Genomic DNA, 27124 nt, shown 5'->3' with positions numbered 1-27124 from the left:
ATGGCATCCAAACTTGGGAGAGCTGTTTTGAGAAACAGAACCCACTGGGGAGCTCGATTCACACCTCAGTTTTTATTCCTCCTGATTTTGACAGGACCTAACTTTCTGGAGGAGAGAATAAGGGAGTGCATGCAGGGACACATGAGGCATAGGTGAAATGGGACACCCATATGTCTCATCATGCCTACAGACCTAGGACAACTCATGCATGATGTGAACTTACCACCACCGTTCTTGTAGCAGAGGTAAGGGAACCTCCACACATTACCCAGACCAATGATCTCCCCAGCCACAGACAGCACAAACTCCATTTTGCTACTCCACTGGCCTCTCTCTTCCATTTCCTCCTTCTTTATCTCTTCAGAAGCTGTGATGGCCCTGTTGGGCTCTCCTTCCTTATCCACAGCTCTTGTCATAGCTCTGTGGGACAGAGGAAAAAGAGAACATGGGACGTAGGGAGCTGGTGCAGGACACACTGGTGGGAAGAGGAGGGAGGGAACCAGTCACCACAAGAGACGTGTTCCTAGTATCACAGTGAGGTTTCTTCTGGAAAATGGCTTCTGTAGTGTCAGCACAAAGCATTTTCCCCAAGTTATTTCCTTGGGACAGAAAGTCTGTGCTGAAGGGACAGAGGAAAGGTCACTGGTCAGGTGAGACGGGCTCACCCACACCACCCCTTCACTGGACTCACCCCTGAATTCACCCTTCCCCCTGCCACAGCCCCCTTCCTCATCCTTCCCAGACCAGCAGCCTTAGTGTACCTCCATCTGCCCCCCTGCACCCTGACTAAATGCTCTGCATCTCCATCATTGCTGGAAACTTGGCTGGGACTTTGGAAACACCGGTTCAGAGGAAGAGAAAAGGAGTTGGAGCAGGGCACGGGGGCAGAAGGAGTTTGCCTTCCTCGTGTGCTTTATACATCAACTGTCTCCTTCTGGAGTGTTTCAGAGGGCAGGATAGAAGTGTTACGGACTAATAGTCTGAACAAGAATGGACAATTTACCATCTTACTTCAAGGCACTGCCAGGAGCGCTGTCTTTGACCCCCTGGACACCATGTTACACTACTGTACAGCCTGCCACTTCAGCAAAATGCACACAAGTTTATTTGACCTAGGTTCCCTTCAGTAACAAACAGGCATGAGCATGAATCCCACACCTTTGCCCAACCCTGCAAAGAATACAGAGCAAGGAAACAAAGCCCCTGAGATAAGCAAAAGGACCTCATACTTGTGAAGTGTTTCAGATCTGGGCAAGGGAGTGCTGAGATTAGACAAACTCAATTATTGCAGCGAAAATATTAGTAGGAAAAAGCCCAGCTGTGGAAACATGGAGCAAAGTCACTGCTGGGGGAGGCACGGTGAAGGTGACTGGGCCTGTAGAGTACAAGGGAGACACTTTCCAGCCTACATGAAATCCTGGATTATGTTTAGCATCATCTTAATTAAACAAAGTTAGTGGCTGCTCGTTACAAGGTAGAATTTTCTGTCATACAAAAAGTCCTTTAATTGGCTAGTTAATATAAAGCCAGACAAAATTCACACAGACCAGACTGAATCTTACTTTTGACAACATCTTCATATCGTTTACAGGCATTTGATTATAAGAAACACACAGTGTGAAGAGAGAAAGCTCCCTTTGACTCAGCTAAAAAATTCTCCTCAAAAGCTTGCTCTAATGAGTTACCTGAGGTAGAAAGGCACATGCGAGTCAAGCCAGAAAGCACAGACCTGACACGAGCAGGGTAGCTGATGAACTATGCCAGGGAAGCCCTAACTCTAGCTACATCTCACTGGTGGGATAACTATGCAGAAGTTTGCCTTTGAAGGGGTGATTGGCATCAGCAAGGGATACACATTCCCATTCTGGGATTAGGAAACTGTACTGGAAACAAGTCTCTCCAAAGCAGCAACATCTCTGCTTCCATTCTCACCAGCTGAGAGTGCTAAGAAACCAGGGCTTCACAATAACTTACAGATTCAGTTTTCTGGTAGTTTGATAGTTTTTTTATTGGCATATCTATCATTCCTTTCATGCCTCCTAAGGGGACATAACCATCTCCAGGGAGCAGCAGGGGCAGCAATGTGCATCACTCACACTACTTAACTCTTCTGCTGCTGCTGGATCTGCTCTGGACAACTTCAGCTTGGTCTCTTCCCCACAAAGTCCAAGCACAGCTCTGGAGGCAGCTCAGGCCAGGGACCTCTCCCAGTCAGCAAGTCAGTGGTGAGCAAGACTTCATCACCCTTGATATCCTCTACCTGACAGGACCACCAAACCCATCCATCAACCCTTTGCACCAGGGTGGTGTGCCAGGACCATGATGGCAAACTATTCCCTTCCTCCTTGTGCCTAGTGTCTCTCCAGTCATCTCTCTCTGGGCTAGCATCAGGGTATGAGCCATGTCATGGGGAGTGGGCACTACCAGGGAGTCTGACCTAACAGGGAATAATAAGTAGCCCTAACATCAAACTGGCACAGAAACACTTGTTTTGGTGTAGTTTTCAGTGAGGCAAGAGGGAAACAGGAGCAGGAACTGGTTGGTCATGCTTGCACTTCCTCCACACAAGACATCTGCTATCACCATGTCTCATTGCTTCTGTAAGTTTCTCAGTGTAAATGAAATTATTTCCTAAATGCTAACCCTCTGGATATATCAAGTCCTGGGGCAAAGAAAGATGCATGCATATGAAGACAAGTTCTACTGTTTATAAGCAAGTAAGCAGTTTTTTGGTGCAAGGCATGTTTCCTCCCGCTCTCATTTAAGTAAAGAAAGGAAACCAGATCTCACAGTGTAATACACCAATTGCTCTCTAAATGCCCAGGGCAACAACAGCCTTTTTTCCCCCACTTCCCTTCATGCTCGTGCTGGTTTCAGATGGGATAGAGTTAATTTTCTTCATAGTAGCTAGTTTTGGCTGTGTTTTGGGTTTGTGCTGTAAACAGTGTAAACACAGGGATGTTTTAGTTATTGCTGAGCAGTACTTATGCAGAGTAAAGGCCTTTTCTGTTCCTCATGCTGACTCACCAGCGAGGAGGCTGAGGGGATGAGGCTGGGGGTGCACAAGACGTTGGGAGGGGACACAGCCAGGACAGCTGACGCCAGCTGACCGAAGGGATATTCCATACCATATGATGTCATGGTCAGCATATAAACTAGGGGGGAAGGTTGGCCAGGGGCTGCTGCTCAGGGACTCCTGGGCATCACTCGGTTGGTGCTGAGCAATTGTTTTTCATTTGTATCACCTATCTTTCTTGGGTTTTATTTCTCTCTCCTTTTTCTGTTTTTTTTATTATTATTATTATTATTATTATTATTATTATTATTATTATTATTATTATTATTATTATTATGTTTCAATTATTAAACTGTTCTTAGCTCAACCCACGAGTTTTCTCAGTTTTACTCTTCTGATTCTCTCCCCCATCCCATCGGAGTGGGGAGTGAGTGAGCGGCTGTGGGGTGCTTAGTTGCTGGCTGGGGTAAACCCCGACAGTGATGAAGGGCCCATCTCATTCCCTCTGTAATCAGCAGCAGATTTCCATGGACTCTGAACCAGTAGGCTGGATCCCATGCAAAGCATTAATGCTACCTTTAGTAAGAGGGGCTGCAGCAAGGACAGGGGAGCATAAACCACGGAGGAAGGCAGTCAAGCATCAGTGAAGACCATCCTCCAGGCTGTATAGTTGTGTTTTCAAAAACACTGCAGAAAGATTCTGGTCCCCTATTAAATTTAAGAGGGGTTTTTAGTTGTTTCCAGTAAGGCCTTATATATGGGCAGTACTGCAGTGGGCACAATCAGTTTCAGTGTCAAATGCAGATGAGCCAGGGCACTAAGGAAGTAACCTCTCTTTTTTCCCCAGTCCTTGTCCTTTATGGCCCATACGCTGGAAAGTACCTATTTACTGGTACGGTTTGCACTGCCCCAAACACACCAAGCATTACAACCCGTGTGGATTTACACTTGAGCGTGAAGCTGAATCAGTCCCCTGACGGGCTTATACAAACCTCTAACCCCACATTTAAAGGAAGTGCTGCAGCCCAGAAATCAAGGCATACACCCTAAAAGCTGGCTGGTACAGAGCTAGCAGCTCTGCGGCTCACCAACTCACCAGCACAGAGGTCCTCCCAGTCCCAACTTTGTCGCCTTCACTTAGCTCGCCTGCTGGTTTGGATCGGGAGGTAGAAACATCAGATCCTCCCGCCAATCTTTCCTCAGCTTCTGAAGCCCAGGCAAGACCCCCTTCCCCACCGCCTGCTTGCAGCAAGGCCTGTCAGCTGGCTAATCGGTTCATTCAGATGCTGCAGCACAGCCTCTTCATCTTTGAGAGGAGCAGAGCTCCACGCACTGTCAAATGTGAGGGAAAAAATAACACATACTTAATGAAACGCGTTTGATCTGTCACAGTCCTTGGCACGTTCCAATTCGCTGCAATCCGAGGCACATTATCAAGCACAATCATGCTTAAGTCTGGGCTTATTGAGGATGTCATGAGAAGCTGACAGGAGGGGACTTATCTAATTGTTTGCTTTTGTTCTTTTAATGCGAGGTGACTCTAAAAGTCAGCCTATTTCTACTAATATTTGTGTTTCGCCTGTTTTTGTGCTAGACCTATTTCACACACGGGGGAAGGGGAGATCACAATCAGGGAGTCACCTCCTCTCACCTAACCCCAGGAAGGGAATCCCAGGAGTGCCAGCCCACAGCCTCAGCCCTGTCACCAGCCTCCACCTCAGGGACACCCGGACCAGGGCCCTGGCTCTGCACATGTCCCCTGGCTCCCGAACAGGACAACCCGAAGCTGGGATGCTGCAATGGGGAACAGGGCTGCGACAAAAACAGACCAAAAGGTGGGATGCTGCACTTGTGGCTTCATTTTCCTGTTTCAAAAAGGGGGAAAGCGCCCTGGTTACTGAATCAAACCTTTTCAACTGGGAACAGGTGGTAGATTAAACTGGTGCCTGAAGTTCTGGTCCTTCGTGCCACAGGTTTCAGCTTCTCCCTTCCCAGACAAAGTGACACACAGGATTGCACATCCCCACTACTTCCCTCTCTGCTTTGCCTGCTGTTTCTATAAGAAAGCCTATTCACACACCTCCTGGCTCTTTTCCTGAACATCTAATTCTACTGTGCCCCTGCCCTATATGTTCTCAGTCCAGATGGAGACTCAGATAACTTTTTGTTTCCAGCTAGGAACAATTTGGCTCTCCCACAGCAGCCACAGCCACCCACTGTGTTACATCCTCCCCGACAGGCTGACATTTTCTTCTCCCTTTGGATGCCCCTCTCCTTAATATAGGAGTTCAGAGAAAAGACTTTGCACCTCGCTGCCTGCCTGAACTTTTTCTCCTGTTGCTTCACCAAAGTTTGGAGAAAAATCCTCTGACTCCTTCATTCCCAGCCTTTTTTTTCGCCTCTGCCATAAAGTTTTTCCAACTGTTAAGATGCCACCTGATGCGGTCCATGGTCCACCCCCTGGACCCACTCACCCACCACCATCCCCTTCCCTTCTCAGCTCCCTCTGACCTTGCCAGTTTCTTCTAGAGGTGCCCTACTTTATTTTCAACCCTCATCACTTTGAGGAGGTGCCTTTTTCCAGGCCTGAAGATCCCTTTGCAGACATACCCCCAGCCTGTCGTCTTCCCACAGAAAGAAGGGGGCTTCCTTTGTGCCCAGTGCAACAGACAGCTCTGTATGAAATAGTACTGGACTTGGTAGTGGGCTTGTTGCGTGGAGGCAGTCACATTTTTCCCCATGAGATATAGCACGAGAAAATAAGAATATACCTGGATTCCCCCAGGCACTGGAAAGACAGCAGGCAGAATGCAGGCAGCAATAAACACAGACCACACCAACAAATTCCATACCTTAATATTTGAATGAGGCATCCCAACCTCCCCTTGGTCACAAATTTTGAGCTAAGTTTACCCTACCTAGCTACCTACCATCATGGGATCCCTCAAGTATGGCCACAAAAGGCAAGGAAAGCCAAGGACAACCCTGAAGTACTGTGGACTCTTACCAGTTGGGTCCAATGTGCCGAACACACGCAGCAGAAATGCAGGAGAGTGACATTTGTTGTCTTTATTTGGGAACAAGCTGCAACTAGAGCGGGGAGGCAGGAATCAGAAGAAGAGAATGAAAGTGGTCTTTGAAAGCAAAACTTGGTGGTATCCTCAGCCTCTCCCAGGGCAAAAAGGGCTTATTCAGGTCTGCTCAGGTGAGAAAAGGAGCAAAAGAGAAGTGAGAGACAAGAAAGAAGCCACCTGGGGTTTTGGCACCAAAGAAAGAGGCCATTAGAGATTCTCCTACAGCTTTTCTTCCAGCAGACTTATTGCCTGTTCCCAACTGCCATCACACAGGAGCTCCTACTGCTGGGAAGTTAACATCCTCTGTTTGAGCTCTTCTGCTGTTTTACCTTAAGGCAAATGAGAGAAGGACAATCTCAAGAGCAAACAGTGAAACAGAGCGACCAGCTAACAGAGATGTTGTTAAAAAGCAGCTGATAACACTTATTAGAGGAAGGACAGTTTTAAAGCACTTGGACACTCATAGGTGCTGCCTGAGCTGCAGCAGGCAGAATTGCAGGTGATGCTGCAGACAGCTGCACTGCATTTATATTTCTTGGTTTCATTGTGAAGCAAGCAGCAGCCAAGCACATAAACTGCAGTTCAAGGTGGGGAAGAAGGAATCAGAAAGCAAGCAGGCTGGGCTGCGTTACAAAAGGAGGAGCAAGAGGACACAGAAAAATTCTCTGGTTGCACAATATGAGCCAGCAGTTAGTTGGCAGCTGAAATCCTGCGTTGCATTTCAATGGCAGGAGGCGGGGGCGGTTGTGGGAGCAGACAGAAAATCAGGGCTCAGTGAGGAACAGCAGTGCCAAGGTAGAGCTTAAGGAACAAACACAGTTAGATTAGTGCGTGGGGGCTGCTACTGGAATAGGTCATATCTGCAAGATGGACAGGAAAATATTAGCAGTAGAAGTAAGTGTTTTCCAGCCAATCTAAAAGCAGCTATGTGCACAGGCATGGCTGCTTCAACCACGGCTGCTTCCAAACCCAAACGCTGCTGGAGAACTGCTCGCTCCAGCTGCAAAAAGGAGATAGGCAAGGAAAGATGTAGCAAGAGAAATACTGATCAACTCCAGGACAGCAGTCAAAATGCCTTTCATTTCAAGCTGTTGAAAGGTAGTTGGCTTCTTTACACCTTCTAATTAACTTCCAGGTTGTGTGGGCTGCAGGGCCTTCTCAAAGCATCTGTTCAGCAAGGTTCATGGGGCACGGGAGGCTGTCACAAGGATCAGATCCTGCTTACATTTTCTCCAATGTGAAATAAGAGCAACTCTTCTGCAGTCAGTGAGCTTGCTGCTTACCGACACCAGCAAAAGCGAGATAAGAAGCAACTGTGAGTTTACTAATGACATGTACATCTGTGATACAAGCTGCAAGGATTATAGAGCATCATCCTTGAGAGCACACACCCCCAGCTGAGGAGGGGACCAAATGGCTCCTGCCCTGCCCTCTGCTGCCAGGACAGGAGAGCCTCCCTAGTACCTAATGGTGACTGGACTTTCCTGAGCATCAGTGGCAAATCCCTCGCTAAAAGCAGCACAGGCTGTTGTTCTCAACGCTCTGTCGGTGTCTGTGGCTCACCATCCCTGCTCTGGGCTACGGAAACACAGAGATGGTTCCTTACTTCAGCCTAGAAAAAACCCAAGACTAACTGCCAAAGTCCATAAATGGGGTGCAAATATGATCAGAAACCAGCCTTTGCATTAAACCAGATACTCTCAAGACCTCCACTCAGCCCACAGTCCGATCGTATCCACTGCCACATAGCAGGAGGCCCAGCAGCATGCAGCCCCGGCAGGATCCATCTTTCTTACCGAGCACCACAGCGACAGGTCTCCCGCAGACCCAGAGGCAGCCCGGACCCCGCGGGCCCCCGGACCCGGCACCCAGAGGAGTGTGGCCGACGTCCCGCCGCTGCGTCAGGCTTGCTCAGAAGTCCTTGCACACAGCTGCGGAGTGGGGACAGCGTGGCTCCTGCCACCGGCTGGGGGAGCGGAGCAGGGGAACGGCACCGAGGGCGAAAGCCGCGCGGCCCCGGCACCCGCTCTGCAAACAGGGCACGGCGGGGCAGCGACCTGCGGTGGCCCCCACGGGGACAGGGCAGAGGCCACAGGAGGGGACGCGGTGGCTACGGGGCTGTCACCTCTACCGGGGCAGCAAATTCACGGGAAAAGGCGTACGCCACCCAGCAGTCCTGGGCAGGGCAGGTGAAGGGTGGGAGGCTGCCAGCCCCCAGTGCCACGGCATGGCCGGCTGCTGGTGACCCGGGACAGCCCGAGCCTGGAGGCTGAGGGGTTAGGGAAGGGTGGGCAGCACAGCAGCTACCCTCCGCACGTGCACGTGGGGCCGCACAAAAATCCTAACCCTCTGCAGCCCCTAACATCTGAGCCTTGCAGCCGCTTCCCCAGGGTTGCCGCTTCGGGGCAGGAGAGCAGAGGAGCCAGCACCACTGGTAGCCAACGTCTCCAAAAGTCCGTGGCTCAGAGGCGGGAGAGCAGCGCAGGGGATTTGGCATCGCACTGCTCTAGGCGCTTCTAGACAAACTCCCCCAGGCAGGCACACCCTGCCTAACCTCCCAAAAGCACAGCCTGGGGGCACTTGCTATCAGAGTGATGAGAAATGGGCAGCGCGGGGAGGAGTACTCAAGCAAAACTCTTCCTAAAGACAGATGAGGTTATGACATGTTATCTTTCGCCTCCCAGCATGGAGGATGAGAGGAGCCAACAGCTTATTGTGCAGAGCCCAGTGCCTCGGCACAGACACGTGCGCAGTCATCACAGAGCAGTGCTGCACAGCGTCCCTGCCGTGATCATCCCCAGAACTGAGCTCCCTGTTCAGCCCTGCACATGGAGCCCAGCACCCCGCGTCCTGCTCACGTGCGGGCTGGGGATCTACTCGGCTGACCCTGGGCAGGCTCAGCCATCTCCAGTTGGTGCACAGGACAAGGCACGTCAGATGAAATGGGGACAACCCTTTCCTAGCAGTGACTGCTGTAACGCTGCGTTGCAATGCAACGGGACTGCATCCCCCCTGCACCCTCCGAGAGGCAAGGTATCTCCTTTCCAGCCTGGGGCACCCGAACTTTCCTATAGCCCTGCCCAGGAGCATGGGCAGGTAGAGAGACACAGCGCAGGGCTCGTTAGCCTGCCCTGTTCAAGGACCACATCTGCACCCATGAATCCAGCAAGCTGTTGCAGAGCTGCAAAAGTCAGGTCCAAGGTTCACCCTCGCGTATCAGCAGCTGTCAAAGAGGAAAAACTGGGGCAACGGCTTTTCCAATGGCATTGGATGAAAGCCCTGATCTGCACTGATTACTTCAAAAGCACTGTTGATTTAAGGAGACACAGATCAGGTGTTATGAAACCCCCGTGTGTTCTGCCTAGGCTCGTCCACAAATATGCCCACAGATCCCCAGAGTTTAGCACATGCAGAAACTGTGCTGTCTCACACCTACACAGGAACAAATTTGATGAAGCCTCTGAAGCAAGAAGAAGAAGGAGCACGCTCCCAGGCACCTCTCTTATTGCTGCAGCCCCCAAGTCAATGCGCCAGGGCCAGCACCTCTGCAGGGCAGCACAGGAGGAGAGGGAGTCACTGCCTCATGTTTGCAGGAGCAGAACTTCCTGAAGCCTACCACACTCCTAGCACCTTTGCTCCTGTACCTATGATCATGTAGCCATTGCTGCCCTTCCTCCCCATCCCCATCCGGCCTACTCTCATCTCTTTTCTCAATCTTCCTGTTGAGTCCTTTCTCTCTCTTTGCTGCTGCAACCTTCAGTACCAATGACCCATCTTTCAAGCATCCCTTTGCTCTGCAGCTTCCCAACCGCCCCCCCATCGGCGTTGCTGCCTGGCCTCTCCTATAGGAACCACTGAAAGAAAAAACTCCTCTTCCCTAGGTTGATCCAAACAGACTATTTTCTCCCCATCCTCCAGCTCTCTCTTCCTTTGCTTAACATTGGGAACCTTTTCCCCTCACAGGTTTGCGGGCCCGCTCCCCAGCGTGCAGCAGGCAGCTGGTTGTGGGAGTACCGGAGACACCAGCACTCCCGGCATGAACACACACATCCAGTCAGATCTGCTCAACCAGCAAACACCCAACTCACCTGAACCCAGCACAGGTCTCCCCCAGGCAAGCCCGTTCCGTCCCGTCCCACTGGAGGCCAAGCAGGAAATCCACTGAGTGCCAAGAATTAAGGCAAAGACTCCCCTCTCTCCTCCTCTTGTCCCTCCCCCTCCACAAATTATCACCCAGCTGATGTGTGGGTGGTGGGATGGCAGGAAGGGAGGTGCATCCAGCCAGGAGAACTTTCTCCCCAGCTCCCTTACAACATACACCTCTCCAGACCCTGAACTGTGGCCTTGACTGGAAAGCAAGAAAAAAAAAGCAGCCATGGTCAGGCAGGATAGAGAGGCTCAAAGTTTGCAGAGAGCAGCCGCAGCAATCAGTGGAGTGACTCTAGGTCCTTTTGACCTCAGTGGGAGGGAGCCCTCCCCTTGCAGACCCCATGGCATGGCCCCGGCTGTCTGCCACGTGCCCCCCACTGCTCTGGGTCTCCAGTGCTTTAGCAGGAGAGTGTCATCCCTTTAAAATCTTTCTGCAAATGTGCAGAACTACTCATCTCCATCTCCAGGGACTGCTACACTAAATCTGCTTCGGCGGCCAGACTCAAGGCTCACCAGCACCATCAAGCAGATGGATCAAAGCAAAAGGCAGAGAGCGGGTGGAGGGGGGACATTTGTCCCGGGCTCACACAGCCCCCTCTGTGCCTGTGCCATACGCTGCGAGGGCAAACACAGCTCATAGGGGAGAGCTCTGTCAGCAGGGTGAGATACTGCCAGAGTCTTTGTATTTATAGTGTCTGTAGCTCACTAGAAGTCAGCAATCCCTTTGTGCCTTTGCCTGAGCAGCCTTTTTTACCCACCTCTGCCCTGATGCACTTCTCCAGGGCTTCTCTTGGCCAGCACGAACAGCAGGCATTCCAGTTATGCCATTTTTCTCAAGATATTTCAGCTCAGATTTTTTTTTTTTTTTGAATGTTACGTTTAATACTACATCTGTTTTGGTTTTTGCTGTGTCTGTTAATGTACCTACTGAATTCCTATTGACCTTTTCATGTACCCATGTGGTCAAACCACAGCAGCAAGCATGATGGAAACTAAGACACTGATCTGCTCGCCTGTGCCAGAGCTCACCGGATGATTATCCCCCAGCCCCTCAATAAAAAACCCAGGAGCTCACCTGCAGAGTGGGGAAGCAGTAGGTTTACAAACTGGCATGCTTTGTAGAGGTCGTTTGTAACATCATCTCACAAAAATCCTCCACAGGTGCCAGAAGCCAGTGAATCAGATCGCATAAGGGCATGCGGTATTGCCCTGGGGACACACGATGCTGGAGATGCACACGAAGGGAGTCACCCTGGTGCGTGGCAGGACCCTCAGGATAAACCACTGGGGTCAGCACTGGAGGCAGTAGGGGAAAATGTCTCCTACTTTGGGGATGTTTATTTACTACCTCAGCTGACACTGAGGGCAGCCGGTCTGAGCCCATTCTGCCAGGCAATACAAAGAAAGGGCAGAGCTGTTTGGAGGTGAGCACTGGGGAATATCCCTGGGGCTGGGGAGCTCCGAGCCAGCCCAGCCCTAAACCCAGGAGCCCCAGTTGGGCAATGGGGCCATGAGGGCAGAGGTGGCAGCTGGAGCAGGCAATGTCTCTTCACAAGCAGCCAAAGACAACATGCAGTATCATGTTTCCAGGATTAAACTTTCCAAGCGTGCCATTTTTCAAAGCCCTGACTTTCACCTACCATTTGAGTGGATTGGTCCCACCCCCAAAGAAATATAGGCTGATTCTTCCCTTGCATGGGCTGGAATCAACATCAGCAGAGCTAGGGTCCATCTTCTGCCTTTTGGGGGCTGCCTCTCAAGTCCTGAAAGACTGCAAGATAAACATCATGTGCTGGCTACACAACACAGGCACTGCACTGCCTTCATCCCTACCAACAAAGGACAGTGCCGCTGCCTGTCCTGCCACAGACTGGTGTGACCCAGCACAGCTGGGGAAAAGGTTCAGTAGAGGTTATCCAGATATGAAAAGGGGATTGAGATAAGCATAGGTAAGCAGAGATGACCTAAAAACTTGATTTATCCACACTGAAGTGCTTCACAGGAACACCACAGGTTTTTCGCAAAACTGTAGATGGGAAATGACCTGAGACATTAACGTAAAACAAGAAGAAAGTCAACCTAAACGAAAACTTTATCCAGCAATGTGTGAAAATAATTCTCCAGCAAGAAAAAAAGCTGCTATTTCTGCTTTCCAGCCCAGAAGGTACCAGAAGCTATACTCAGGCTTCAGAATTTCCCCAACAGGCAATAATTCACTATGTTTTTAAATCCTGCTACGGACATGAGGCACTTTTAACCCACTGCGGCAGCCTCCATGTGAGGGATTGAACAAGTGTGACTGCCCAGACTGAAAACCAGAAATCACCTTCTGACCAGCTCAGCTGTGGGGGGTACGGACTGCGCTCAGCCCCATCCCAGGAGAGGGCAAGGGAAGGGTTGACACACTCCCTGACCTCAAATTGCCACCTTTGCTTGCAGAGACAGCCCCTGAGCAGACACCCTGGGCAGTGAAGCTGTGTAGGTAGGGCAGGGCTGCTAAAGGACAGGGCAGTCTGACAGCAGGTCTGCCCATGTCACAGATTCCTCCTCCACCACTGCCATGGGCAGAGGCAGCTGCTTTCCACAGGGGCTAGCAGAGGGACAATGTGGCAGGATGCAAATTTGCAAGCAAGCCCAACCAAAGGAGCCACAGCCAAGGCTCAACCAGCACAGGGGACAGACATGGGCAGGAATGAGCCCCAGGAACTTCTTGGCGGGGGGATGAATGGCAACCCCAGGAAAAGTGTCTTGACACAGGGATATGGAGAGAGCTGGCAGGGGAAGAAGCAGCTCTGCTGGCAGCAAGGATGGGGAGACTGTGGGTGAAGATGCTCTTAAGCACTCCATCCCCAAAAGGGAAGCTCTGCTCGTAATAAATCCTGGAAATGTTCAAAGCAACCCCCTCCCCATCCAGCATGAACTGCTCTCAGAGCTGGGACACACACCCCCCAAAACACCACGTGTGGCTCTGACACTGACAGCACCCAGCTCTCCATAGAGCTCCCCACAGTGCATCCTGAGGGGCTTTGCAAAGGAAGGGATGGCAGCATCTGATTTTGTAGGCAGGGAAACCAAGACAAAACAGAGCCCCATTGATGTGCCCTGGGGTGCATGGGAGGAATGGGAAAACACTGCCATCCCACTGCACAGAGGGACCCACTCCCACTGCAGCTGCCAGCCCAGAGCCTGCCGCATGGGTTTCCATCCCCTCCTGTCAGCAGAGGGGGAAAACTCCTCAAAACAACCCAATTCCCTCATCCTGCCAGGCCCAGCGTGGCCGGAGACCAGGACTCAGCCAGCAACACCAGCCTTTTCCGTGACAGATGGCTAACCCCAAACCCAGAGACATCAGGCACCTCCGCAAAAGTCTTCTCCCCACCCTACAAGTGCATCCAAAATGTGCTCCTGCTTTCCAAATGTTAGGGGCTGGGGCAGGTGGACACTGGGGTTTGTGTTGGAGACAGAGGAACTTACAGCCCTGGCTGCCCATCTGCAGGAGAATCCACCACTGTCCTCGCTTGTCCAGACTAATCCTACCTCTTGACACCTTTACTAATGAAACGGGAAAAACACCGATTTCCCCCACGGGCACAGCACAGCTGCTTCTTTGGTCAGGAACCTGCCTAGCTGCCTGAATGCTATGTTTGCAGAGGAGTTTCCCCTAGGCATTCATATAATTTATTTTTTCTGTTTATGGCTAATTTCTGCTTAATTAAGTCTGTGACTTCCTACAACAGTTTCACCATAACTAATCACAAGTGAACATAACCAAAGTAATGAGTGCTGACGAGGCCCCTCAGAACCATGATGGGCTCCAGCAGCCACAGCCCCACTCCTACACTGGGCTCCCAGTGAAGAGGAGACTGTCAGGAACCTCCACCTTTGGAAGTACAGGCAGGGTGAGACATCCCCCATTTCACAGCATCCCTAGTGTGGGAGAGGGAAACCAGTGTCAGCAATAAAAGTGATCAGGAGGGAAGATTAGCGATGCTGGGGGGACACCTGTGGTCTAACAGCAATGCTCACTGGTGACCCGAGACCAAGGAGGAGCACAGAAGAAAGGCAGGCAGAGGACAGATGGATACGTGCCCGTTTGCTCCTGCTTTCCCTCCCTGCTTCCTCAGGGCAGCTGACCCTGCTGTCGTGGGACGTGTGTTGTGACAGCAAACACCTCCGATGCTCAAGGCATGAGGATGCAGAGGAGAAGGTCGGTCTGCAAAGACAGAGAAGAGCACGTTGCTCCCCAAAGTGATGTGACTCTGGACAGGTCAGATGGAGAAGAGGGCAAGCCGAGTCACTGGTACCTTCTCAGAAGTAATGAGTTCCTGAATCCGTCTTTGGGCTCCCCCACATGCACTTCCCTTATCTGTGCTGTGCAGATCCCCATCCTGCAGGCTAACCACGTTAGTAGACAAGGACTCAGCCAAATACCCTGCTCTGAGGGATATGCTCATTTGCACTGGCCTGTAGGACACATTTAACAGATTATTTGGGGATCTCCGCTTCACAGGATTATGTATCCCATGTGTTAAGATGTTAATCTTATTCTGTTCTCTCCATTTATGCACCGTGACTTGTCTTCTCCCCACACATCCACCTTTCTTGCCACCTAAATGTGCAACAAGACTTACACTGCATGATTCTTCAATATCCGCAGAAAACCATCTTACATCACTAGTGGCAAATGGTAAAGAACCCCTCAGGGTATCTGTTCAGACATGCTGGGAGCCCAGGTTTGGGCTGCTCCCCACAGGAACAGATGCATCCCGGTCCACGGGTCTGTCCCCGAGGTCTGAGGTCTCTCCTCTTCCCCGTGTGGGCATCTCCACCCATGGAGGAGGACAGCAGCACCAGCAGCATCTCTTTGCCTGATTAGGGGGCTGAGACTCTTTCCCAGGCAGCACTGATGCAAGCACCACAGCATGGGGAAAAGCAGAGCCTGGGCTGTGCAGACAGGTGTACAGAAAGGTCAGTCATCCTTTCCAAGCACCAGGACAGAATCTCAGGGACTTCTTTATTTTTATGTGAATTTCTCATTTGAAAGTGGGATGAAAGATGGAAGGGAAGGAAGGGAAGGAAGGGAAGGAAGGGAAGGAAGGGAAGGAAGGGAAGGAAGGGAAGGAAGGGAAGGAAGGGAAGGAAGGGAAGGAAGGGAAGGAAGGGAAGGAAGGGAAGGAAGGGAAGAAGGAAGAGAAAGAAAGAAAAGAAAGAGAGTTCTTTAATCTCCTCCCCATTTTTCTGAAACTAATGGGTTGAATCCTCAGGCTACATTGCAGATTTTGGATTCTGAAGGTAGAAAATTTCCAAGAACCGCACATCTCCTGTCTCCAGGGACATCAGCATCTCCCCAGATGGAGAAGGTATGAGTAGGGGTAAATTCCACAGACTGCAACTGAACTGATTTTGAATGCAATGGAAAACCCTTTCACCATATTCCAAATCACGAGCAATCACCATATTCCAAAATCTCCATATTCCAAATTTCACCAAAATTCCCTCTAAGCATAGAGTCTTAAAAAGTGCTATGAAAAATATGTCTGCAAATTTAAAATATATTCATTTCAGATTTAGTTCATCAAGCTTCTCAGTGAGCAATACAGAATATACCTGATTCCTATTTTAAGCCAGGCATCATAGGTTCCAATACTTTGTCCTAAAGTCCTAGCAAAAATAAGACGTATTTAAAAACATCAAGTGAAACCTTTGTTTTTCTTGCTTATCTGAGCTGCCTAGCTCATCCAAAGCTTTACAGCAATTGGGTCATGTAGGAACACAGGCCTGGGAGGTTTCCTAGCTCATATATAACCAGATCAATAAACCTCATGCCCAATTCACTGGACACCAGACTATTTTGGAACAAAGCAAGTCACAAGCCTTTTAGCAGACTCCCACTTTGCCTGCATGCAGCTGAGGAGACGTTCTACATCAGCCATATTTTGAAGACGGCTGTGACAATTCCTATTTTTTATTAGCGTTAAAATATCTTCCTAGTGAGCCAAACCTCTTATAGATATTACTGGAAATTGAAAGTATAATTCTGTTTAAGATTAGAATTGCATGAATAAAAATATCTGTTGCTGGATCATCTAATATGATTCATACAAAAAGCCAACAGAATAAATTTCTGTACTGAACTCCATTCACTCATTTCTGGAAGTAATTTCTACCAGCTAGTACCACATTCAAGTGGCACGGCGGCTGGGTGGCTCCATCCTCCATCCCACTGTGGGTCTCTTCCAAAAGAGGCTTTCCCTGGGTTTCCAAGCTCTTTCCCACCCTCGGCTGACACGCGAGCACCACGAACTGCTGCCGCATCTGGGAAATCTGGAGCTCGGAGACTTTGAGGCCGCCCAGGAAAACTGTGACAACCAGTTCAGCCCCGACCGGATCCCTCTCGCCCCCCAGCCCTGTGTGCCTTCAGCATCACCGGCATCCTCCGGAGGCAGGGGGTGCAGAAACCCAGCGGCTGAGCTGCTGAGAGGGGAGGTGCAGGGCTGGCCATAGGTGGGGTTCAACTGTGGTTGCACATGGAGCTTAACAAAAGAACCCTCATGGAAAACATGGAAAACGGGAAAACAGCCTGGAAATGAGATGAGGCTTCCACAGGCACTCTGGAACCGAGTTGATGAAGCCTCAGGGACCATAGATCAGTGAGTTCTCCCTCCCGGAGTTTAAATCTGCCCTCTCAGAAACCCTCCCAGCAACAATCCCCTCAGTACTGGGTGCTCACCAGAGTTTCACAGCCTCTGTGTGTGACGGCTCCTGAGCCCTCTCCATCATCGACTTGTCTCCCATCTCAGGTCACCAGGCTCCAGCAACACCAAACTGGGGAAAGCCAAGCCCAAGAAAACCAAGCCAGATAACTTGCCATTGCCTATCGGTCCTCGGGGACCTAAACCGGTGTTTGCCACAACTCAAGATCACCCTTCCCCGTGGGATGCAGCTCCCTGCAGAGAAAACCTCCACAGGCAACGGGCAGGGAAAGAAAAACGCCCAGGTTACCGTGGCCCACGGGGAAATCCCTCCCCAGCCCCACAAGCTGCCACCGACCCGAAGAGCAAACAGCCGCCCAGCTCAGGAGGTGTCTGTCCCGAAGCGGGGGTGCCCGCCGCCCTCCCACGCCCCGCGGGGACCCGAGCCCACGCCGCGGCGGTCGGTGAAGTCCTGGGGCCACCTTGTGGCTAACGGCGTGGACTGCTTTCATTCGCCTTCCCCCCGCGGCGCCGGAAGCCTTGGCCATAGCGCGGTGCCCACCCGTGTCCGTGGGCGCTTCGGGAAGCCGAGCGCCTCCGGCCGCTCGCTCAGCTCTGCCGGGGCTTCCTCGGAGTTTCCTGGGAGCCATCCAGCTTCCCGGCGTTACGTGTCCTCTGGCTGCCCTCCTCGGATGCTGGGGCTACAGCATGTAAAACACAAGCTCTTTGATTTTTTTTTTTTTTTTTTTTTAATACCCAAACAGCCTGGAAACAAGGGGCCCTGTTTGTTGACATAACATGCAGATCCTGCTTCAACCATGCAGCCCTTTTTGCACACACAGGAAAACCAAAATGTCTGGCTCTAGAGCACCTGGAAGGCAGTCAGCACCAAAAAAAAAAAAAAAAAAAAAAAATACATAGACCTGCAGAGACGAGGGAGAGTTTCCCATGATCCTTCGTTTGCACGAAGAAAAGGCAAACCCACGCGCTTCTCTCAGACCCTGGGAATAGCCCAGTGATTCATCAGCCAGATGACTCTCGTGGCTGGGAGCTGGCAGTGGCTCCAGGAGAAGGTGGCATTGCACTCTCTGCTTCACCCAGGTACACCAGGCCTACAGCTCAGGGGGGCCTCCGAACCGCTGTGCCCTGTTTTCCTTCCTCCCCTAACCAAGCTTCCTCTCCTCTGGTCGCCCTCCCGTACCGACGTGCAGCAGAGATCCAGACCTGAACATCCAGCACAGCTCCGCCAACGCACGTCCCGCCTAACGCGCCGTGAGCAAGGGATGCTAGTGAGACAAAACAGAGACAGAGTGGATCTAGAGGGGAAAAACAAGGATTTAATGGAATGAATGGAGAAGTTCCCAAAGTCCACACTGGAGCCACACCTCTCGGACTCTCTGACACTCTCCACTCCAGGATCAGTCCTTCCTTTCTGCCCACCAGAAGGCTGGGGATGCTCAGGAACACTGGTGCTTGGTCTGCCCCTTCAGAGCCCTCTCCAGAGGGACGATTAAGGTGCACTGCTAACTCCACGCAGACCATCTCCACGTCAGCCTCTTCCTCAAATCTTCCAGGGAAGGGAGCTCAGCCCAGAAATCCCCCTCTCCTTGGCGAGTGAAGAATCCTTGCATTATCCAACAGGTGGTAAAGGCTGTATAGAAACCATCCTGGGGGGGAGGGAGGGAGAGCCACACTGGTCCTAGCAATGAGATTCGAGCTCTGTCAGCGTCAGGAGGCCGGCTCTGGTGGAGGGAAGGGGCTGTCCTGTGCCCAGCCTGGAAGGCAAGTCCTCAAGTGGGCAGGTGAGTTGGCGGAGCCGCTGGAAGGCAAAGGCAGGCATTGAACACAGCCACAGGGACAAAAGGTGACCTGGGCCCTCCCCTTCCACTCATGGGTATCAGCCAGCCAGCCAGGCAGGGCTGTAAGTCTGGTCCCTAAATGCCAGAGATGTCCCAGATAAGGACAGGCAGCACTTCAGAAACAGGGGATAAACTCATCTTTGAACCACTTGTCCCAAGACAAGCACTGAGCATGTGAGAGACCTGAGATATGGTAGGAAAGTTCCATCCTCCATTTGTTCCAGGCCAGGGCTAGAAAGCAGTCCAAAGAAAGGTTGGTACCCAAACACCTCCAGGTCATTCCCTCCATCAGCACAGACTGCAAAGGGAGAGCCTGTGCACACAGGTTTGGCTTTAACTGGGACAGCAAGTGTGTCTACGTCACGCAGTGTGGCCCTTGCCGTGCTCCTGCAGCGGTGCCCATTCCTCCTTGTCCGTGCTGGACATGAGGATGAGGGGCCCACTGCTGCCACAACCCATTCCCAAGCACTTGCAGGAGGCAGAAAAAACGTACGGTATCCAGGGGTATCAGGATGTCTGGGAAACCTCCAATGAGCCATGGCAGGGATGGGATGCCTGTCTGGAGTGAGGTCTGCTTTGCCAGGTCCCTGGCTCTCCCAAGGCACGTTCAGGGCAGCCAGCAATGGGTCACAGCAGCTCCGGGAGCTGGGCAGGCCCAGGCCACTGACACTCGGCTGCCTGCAACACTCATGGGATCTGGAGCTTTCTCAGACCAAGTCCCTAAGCTTTGGTCAAGGGCAGCCTCCAAACCGACTCGAGGGCCTGGAGATCATCTTTATCTTCTCTATCTAATGAACTTTTTCCTAAGGGTGCTTGCAAAGATACAGGAGCAATTTGAAAAGGGCACCAAGAGGCAACAGCCAGCTTGGAGCAGCCCTCCAGCCAGGCGGAACTTAATAAAACCAACAGTCAGTTATAGCAACAGACTCATTCAATCCATTTATTCTAGACTCCCTGCTAATTAACCCGTAACACACAAATGACCCCCCTGCAAGGCTGGACTTCAGCACAGAAGCACAGTCCATGCCCTGATCCCAGAGCACCAGCCTCACCTCTCTGAGGGAGCCTTTGATGGTGGAGAGTTTGTAGACGATCCAGAGAGGGATGCACACCATGGAGGAGAGGGCCAGCAGCCAGCCCAGGGTGTCTCCCCACCATGGGTACACATATTTCTTGTTGTAGGTCAGCGGGGTGTATTTGATCAGAGAAAACAAGAAGGTTGCCTGGCAAGGGGGAAGAGACCAAGAGAAAAAGAGCAATAAAATCAACACCATTAGCCAAGAGAGGTTTTCCTGGTGAGTCCACACCTGCAGAGTCTCATGGTAACAAACAGCTCCCCAGGACAGCAACAGAGGAGATACCAGTCAAGCAAGCTTTGCTGGGACAGCCCCCGTGTACAGCACTGGGCACAGCAGCAAGGAGCTCACCCTAACAGCAGGCATCTCTATCAGTGAGCCAGGCCCCTCTCCCCGTTGTTTAGCCCCACGCCTGGCCCCCAAAGCCACAAACACACAGAACAACAGGCTCCCATAGTACAGGCCACATAACCCCCCCCTATACACATGCATATCACTCCGTATATATATGTAGGTATCTAGATCTCAGAGGCACCCAGCTCTGCCCATCTTCCTCCCTACAGCTCCTCTTCCTGGGGGCCCTCACCATGCAAACTGCCGGGGTGATGAAAAGCCAACAGTATTTGATGATGGGCCATGGCCGGTAGCCGATCATATCTTCAATGTTATCGTAGAAACGCTCAGCACCTGCAGAAGAGGGGAAGGATGCCTCACTGCTACCAGGGAAGGAGGGCAGCAGGGTCTGCATGTTCGGGGTTCTGCTTCACCACTGTTCCAGCGATCCTCAGATGAGGCAGTAGCCTCGGCATAGCTGACAGCACTGTCAGGGAGCTTGCCAGGACTACGGCCAGCTTCAGTCTTTGTCCTGGACTAACATCCTCTAGCCCCAGAATAGCCCAGTGGGTCAGCAGGGCCAGCTCCTCAGCATCTCCAGGCTAGCACCTGAACCCAGGTTTTATTCATCCCTTATGGATGTCAAGGCTGAGAGAGGGCTCTCAAAAATGTTTGAGGGTCTCAGACTCCTCTATACACAGGTTGGGAAAAGCTTTCCCAGCCAGTTTCAAGACCCCAGGGAAGGAGGGCCTCAAAAGCATGGGCACACATGAACATGCTGGGGATATCTGGAAGCAGATCCCCCAGGGCACTGCTGGGAGGAAGCCCCCACCAGCTGAGTCCAGGGGCACCACAGACCAGCATTTTGAGGATTGACCAAGCAAAAGCCCGAGAGACTCTAGCTGGGGACCCTCCCTGGTTCATACTCACCATAGACCCAGGCGATGCAGAGAGTCTCGAAGATGGCCACAAAGAGCAGGCACATGCCACTGGCGGCATAGTAATCAAAGAGCTGGAAGACATACATCCCACCCTGGGAAGGGCCAAGTGGGCAGCGAGGCGAGGTGGGGAGGGAGAGAGGGCAGAGGAATCAGTCACTGGCAAAGAGCTCCAGCCAGAGCAGGAAACAAACTTGACGCCTTCCCCAGGGCTTGAGGCACCTTCCCCTCTCTCCAGGGCAGGGTTTTAGCCAACAGCAAAGGCCATGTCCCTGGTGCTCAAGGCCTGATGGAGACATGCAGCCGCCCTGCTCTCAGGAGTCTCTGCAACCCTCCATTGCAAGGCAGGGCAGGGGAGGGCAAGTGACTGCCAGAGATCGTGGGGATATTTTAGGAGAAGACAAAACCAAAGCAGGTCTTGTAGCTGGAAGTGAGGGTGGAAAACCCCTGAAGAGAGACACAATGAATCTGATTTACTTCAGCCTCCTAATTTGGCGCGGGAAGTAGATGTGCGTGCAGTTTTCCAAGCACTTGTTGCTGTGGCCCTGGCGGCTGGCAGCCCGGCTGTTTCACTGCCTGGGTCTGCAAGGCTGTCTATAAAATAGGCCTGCAGGTAAGCCCAGGGACAAGGCTGCAGGTGCAACATCAAAGTCAGCTTTTTCAAAATTGCCCAAATGAAAACAGAAGATGCAAAGAGCATCGTGGCAGCATCAATCCCCACACACATACAGATAGGCGGAGTTAAAGGTTTTAAACCCCATCAGTTTAACTCCCAGACAATTAATCACAACACAGAGAATATATAGGAAATCAGTGTAATAGATATGGGGGGCACTCAGGCCCACAAAGTTTCCTTACACCAAGTGTTCATGTGGCTGCATCCAGGAGGAAAGTGAAGGGCAAAGGCACTCCCCCTCACCATGCAACAGGCTACAGCTGTAAAGGTTTAGCTTATGTAAAGATAAATCTATAACCAAAACACGGGCTCTCCAGAGCTCCAATTCTCCATATGGGCAGAAACATCAGGACTGTGACTGGCACAAGGGGTGAGGGCTGGAAGGGGAAATGCGAACTGCACAGGGAGGGAAGAGCAGCCTCCCCCCAGCCCTGTGGAGCAGGATGGGCTTCCACAGCAAGCTCTCAGCCCCAGCACGGACCCCACCAGGCCCACCTCTGCCAGGGGGGCACTCAGCCCCAGCAAGCACCGCGCCGGCGGTCTGAGCCCAAAATACCTCCGTGAGCATCACCAACCCGACCAGATAGGAGAGGATGGAGACCAGCAGGATGAGGGTCTCCCGGCGGTTCTTCTTGCGGAAGATGGTGGGGTACATGTCCACAAGAGCTGTGACGAGGCTCTCCACACAGACAAACTACAAAAAAGCAGAGATCCCCCCCACACCGTCAGCCTGTCCTGACCGGCTCCCCAGCCCCCCGCCTCAACCAAGTTCAAGCCTGTCCCGAACGGGGACGGTGGCTTTTGTCTGGCAGGCAACCGCCCTCCACCTGCACCTTTACCTGGCTGTCCAGTCCCAGCAAAACAACCATCAGGAAGAAGAAGCATGCCCAGAGTGGGGAGAAAGGCAGCATGACCACAGCCCGAGGGTAGGCGATGAATGCCAGGCCCGGCCCTGTGGGGAGAAGGGGCTTTCAGAGCGGGCAGCGGCGCGGCACAGCTGGTGCAGACCCCACTTGGGGCAGCCCCCTGCCCAAGGCACAGCCTGCAGCCCTGCAGCCTCTCCCCTTACGCCAGCGTTCCGCAGGCTCCTCGAGGGCTGGAGGAGACCAGCAGGATGGGAGGGAAAGGGGACAGAGCAAACTCCATCTGCATCGGCGTCACGAGGGCTGGGAGCCAGGGAAAGCCCCTGAGCCCAGGGGAGCACAGCACAAGCCTGGGCATATGCCACGCAGGAACCTCACCCCCTCACCAAGAGACAGCAGCTGGCTAACCCTAGCCCTAACCGGCAGCTTATGTTGACCTCAAGACATGGCCACTGCGTCTTCATATTTCATGAGCGTGCATTTGTTTCTCCCTGGTTTTTGGAGGCAGAAAGCAGAGCTGCCCACCAGGATGGGAACCTGCAGCTGCAATATCGTTTGCCCCAGCGTGGGTGTCCTGTGGGCGTGCACCCCCCTTGCTGAGGGGGGGCCAAACAGCAGCACCCCGCGGCCCCACTCACCCGACTCGGCCACCTCGGCGATGGGCACGCCCTGCTCCCCCGCCATGAAGCCCAGGATGGAGAAGATGGCAAAACCGGCCACGAAGCTGGTGCCGCTGTTGAGGAAGCAGAGGGCCACGCAGTCCCTGGGAGGAGGGGACACAGTATCAGCCAGGTGGGGGTCCAAGCATGACCCACACCCCGGGGCAGCACCCACTCTCCCACCCCAACCACTGTGCCCGCAGCGGGGCCTCTCTCCCAGCGTTCCCACAGCTCAGCACTGGGAGCTGCAGAAGGATGCACCAGGGTGGGCAACACAGCAGGACCTGCCCCAGAGAAAGCCTTCTCCAAGGACAGCATGAAGATCCATTCCTCACCTAAGCTCTTCGCTCATGAGATAGTCTTGCTAAACATCCAAATGCCTGATTTCTTTCTTTTTTTCCTCTCCCTCCCCTGGTTCCTCCTGTAGCAGAGAGTACCAGAGATTACTTTTGTCTGAGAAGGGGCACATGTTTTTTTTTTCCTTAATGTATTTCTCAGACCAGTTACAGTCTTCTTGGTTCTCAGCACTAGTAGATATCTCCTGGTCCCGGCATTATGAGAAAAAGATGAACAGAGCCATCCAATTTATTTTCTCTGATCTATTCCCTTTTGTCTCTGTTTCATCTCATTCTCATCCATCTACTCTTTAAACTAAACATGTCTTATCTATCCAATTCCTTTTCATGCTCCAGTCTCCCTAGTCCTCTTGTGACTGCAACCCTGGGGATAACAATAACATTTGCAGCATCTTTCTGAGATATTCTGAACCAAACTGAACGCACCCCTTCTGGCATTTCCTGGCCCACTCTGACTTTATTAAATGCTACTCTGCATATCCAGTGTGATTTTCTGTATCAGTCTTTAGGTATCTAGCATTCTGGGGGCTTCAAGCTCCTCCCTGAATGTTAACTAGATCTATTCACAATCTGCAACCATTTCTAGAGAAAAAGTACTGTTCACTCAGAGCCCCTATGCCATACAAATTCAGATTATTCCTTCCAAATCACAGCTTTTTGCATTGTCACGGACTGCAGAGCACCCAACACTATCCCCCTCTGCCTTTGCACTTGGTTTCTAGGGCAGGAGAGACTGAAGGAGGCCTGCAGGGCAAGTCCCCACAAATCTCCCGGCTGTCAAGGAGGGTCACGCTTCACCAAGCTCAGCTAACCCATTGGGAAGCCCACAACAGAACCTCATTTCTTCATTTGCTATAAACTGTCTGCTCTCCACTCAAATTATATTCTCAGTCATTTTATACAAATTCCCATGTATTTCAAATAGCTCCGCTCCCTTCTCGGTGTTTCTCCCTCTTTCCCCTGGATGTACGCACGACAGGTCAAACCCTCCTTGGAAAGGGAGGCTGAGACGTGCTCTCCAGTCACCTGCCAGGTGGAAAGGGGTTGTGGTGGAGGGTAACATGGGGGGAATGTCCAGTCCAAAAAAGTCTCTCCAGATTTTCACCCAAAAGGGAGCCAGGGAGCCCTGATGATATTTTCCTTTGCTGTCCCAGAAAATGAGAAATGGTCTGTTTTGTTTGGTGCCATCTTGGACTGCTGCCATACAAACAGTGGTCCCTCCTGCCCACATCCTTTTCTCTTCCAGGTCACCAAAGGTTATACCTGTCCTGGGATAACTGAGTGAGGCACCACACTGGCATCCCTCTGCCCTGTTAAAGCCTAGTCCTGTCCTCCTATGCAAACCAAGGCTGCAGAGCACAGGATCAACTCATGAAAACTGGGTCCATGCCTGAGAACAGGCTGCTCAGATATCTGACACCAAAACTAAGGACAATTTTCATAGCAAAGCCAAATAACATAAAGGGTTTGTGTGCAAACAGACATCTGTCCCCTTTCTATAGCATCTCCTAGCTGCAGCTGAAGAAGCTTTTTACAACCTTGCTGCTAAGCAGCCCCTGTCATCATCTCCATGTTACACATCCAGGCTGGAGGTGCAGAGGGCTAGTGCCCAAGGACATGCAGCAGGCCAAAGTCAAGTCCATTATCTCTTCTTTCCCCAGAGATTTTTCTCTCGAAATAACATCTGGGAGGAGGGACATGAAAAGGAAGAGGAGTCCCAGCCCAGCTGCTGTTGGAGAGTCATCCCTACAGCAGGAGTGAACTTCTAAGGTGAAGACAGAGAAAGAAACCAAGCAAGGACTGTGTAGCCAGTGGTGTGCCTGGACCTTCCATGGCAACAGCCACAATTTTGAAAAGGTGGGGGGAGAACGCAGTGCCAGGAACAACATGGTCAGCAGAAAAAGGGTGGGAAGGGAGGTGGGTAGTTCTACCTAGAGGTGGCCTCTCCCACTCACATTAGCCTTTTATCCCTGGGGATGCAGCTCCAGATGCTGTATACATCTACAGCAAAATGAGTTTATTTTCACCCGACCACTTCAACTTGACAGCCTGATTCTATCTGGCAACCTGGCCCATCTCCATTCAAGGGCAGTCCAGCATGGGAAGAGTATGCAAGAAACAGAAACCTCATCTGCAGGCATATACGTAGGCCATAGGTAGCACATAGCAACCCAGAGCACTGACAACCGTGCAAGGCGCTAGGTCCAAATTAACCTAGGAAAAATAAATCACAAGGTGAAAGGACTCCAGTCTAGAGCCATTAGATCTCACAGCTCTGCTTCCCCTTTGCTCACCCACCCATGTAATAGGGGAGGTTGTGGTGTGGGCTGGGGTCATAAAGCCAGTGATGAGAATCTGACTTTGCAGGGTGTCAGCTGGTGTGGAAGAGCAGATTTGTCATCCGTGACATGGACAGAAAGTTCCCTCGGGTAGAAAGCACAAAGAGCTGGATTTGGGGAGAAAACACCTGGAAAGAGTTTTCTTATGCCCTGAGTAGAAACAGAAAACATGACACTTTGAAAGGCCAGTAGCCTCCAGCAGTTCACCAGCCTGTGTACATGGATGTTCAGGGAGGGGAAGGCTCTAGGCAGCAGAGCCGTGCTCCAGTTACCTGTAGCAGTTGTTATGGTATTTGTTATAGCTGCCCAGAGCTGTCAGGCATCCCAGACAAATTGCATACGAAAAGAAGATTTGAGTGCCTGCATCCATCCAGACCTGCAAAGGAGATGCAAACACGGGTGAGAAGATGAGGCCAGCCCAGAGCACAAACACTGCACAGATGCGGAGAGGCAGAGCCCCAGGGGCTGCTGTAACCAGTAGAAAAGGCCAGTGATTGGGAGGTTGGAAATACCCAGCATTTATTTAGCCAAGCCTTTTCCAGGGGCAGGTTATACAGTGCCAGGAATTACAGTGCTCAGTGAGGCACCCAGGGGAGTGCTAAAGGGAAAGGATGTATCATGAGCCTTGCAAACCCACAGCACGTATAGCTCTTCATCATCATCTCTTTCTTCCTTGGACAAATCTGCAGAAACCTGTGACTCTCCAGAGCTTCACGGCAGCGAGAGACCAGATGAACGCTCCACAGGAGCTGAAGGACCCCTCTGCTAGCAGAGGAGGGCAACTTGATTTGGGCAAGCCTGATGTCCCACTGGGCGGCATGGTGTGGTGGTTTAACCCCAATCAGCAACTAAGCACCACACAGGCACTCAGTCGCTCCTCCACCCCCAGTGGAATGGGGAAAAGAATCAGAAAAAAAAAAAAAAGTAAAACTTATGGGTTGAGATAAGAACAGTTTAATAACTAACTAAAATAAAATAATAACAATAATAATAAAAAATATAATAATAATAATAGTAATGAAAAGGAATATAACAAAGAGAGAGAAATAAATTCCAATAAAAGACAAGTAACGCACAGTGCAACTGCTCACCAC

At 51.6% G+C, this 27124-nt stretch overlaps 2 protein-coding genes across 4 annotated transcripts in view; both read right to left on the bottom strand.

Moving 5' to 3' along the window:
• SLC6A12 (solute carrier family 6 member 12) overlaps window positions 1-10245 on the bottom strand; it is a 41809-nt gene extending 31564 nt beyond the window's left edge. Inside the window, exons 1-2 of the mRNA XM_032986266.2 lie at window positions 10179-10245; window positions 224-420 (exon numbers count right to left, since the gene is read on the bottom strand). Of these exons, the coding sequence (XP_032842157.2) occupies window positions 224-416 (193 nt within the window). The 5' untranslated portion in view covers window positions 417-420; window positions 10179-10245. The remainder of the gene's footprint in view (window positions 1-223; window positions 421-10178) is intronic.
• An 8003-nt stretch (window positions 10246-18248) lies between these two features.
• Window positions 18249-27124, bottom strand: part of LOC104363439 (sodium- and chloride-dependent GABA transporter 2) — a 33552-nt gene continuing 24676 nt past the window's right edge. The window contains exons 8-15 of one of the 3 annotated variants that reach the window (XM_032986451.2): window positions 26303-26406; window positions 23315-23439; window positions 22653-22765; window positions 22370-22507; window positions 21130-21232; window positions 20453-20553; window positions 19843-20013; window positions 18249-18750 (exon numbers count right to left, since the gene is read on the bottom strand). In XM_032986451.2, the coding sequence (XP_032842342.1) occupies window positions 18631-18750; window positions 19843-20013; window positions 20453-20553; window positions 21130-21232; window positions 22370-22507; window positions 22653-22765; window positions 23315-23439; window positions 26303-26406 (975 nt within the window). In that variant the 3' untranslated portion in view covers window positions 18249-18630. The remainder of the gene's footprint in view (window positions 18751-19842; window positions 20014-20452; window positions 20554-21129; window positions 21233-22369; window positions 22508-22652; window positions 22766-23314; window positions 23440-26302; window positions 26407-27124) is intronic. The other 2 variants (XM_032986452.2, XM_032986454.2) reach the window with 2 other exon arrangements.

This window comes from Tyto alba, unplaced genomic scaffold (genome assembly GCF_018691265.1).
Source record: "Tyto alba isolate M040663 unplaced genomic scaffold, T.alba_DEE_v4.0 Super-Scaffold_21, whole genome shotgun sequence".
Taxonomy (NCBI): domain Eukaryota; kingdom Metazoa; phylum Chordata; class Aves; order Strigiformes; family Tytonidae; genus Tyto; species Tyto alba.
This window is presented reverse-complemented; position numbering and strand designations above follow the sequence as displayed.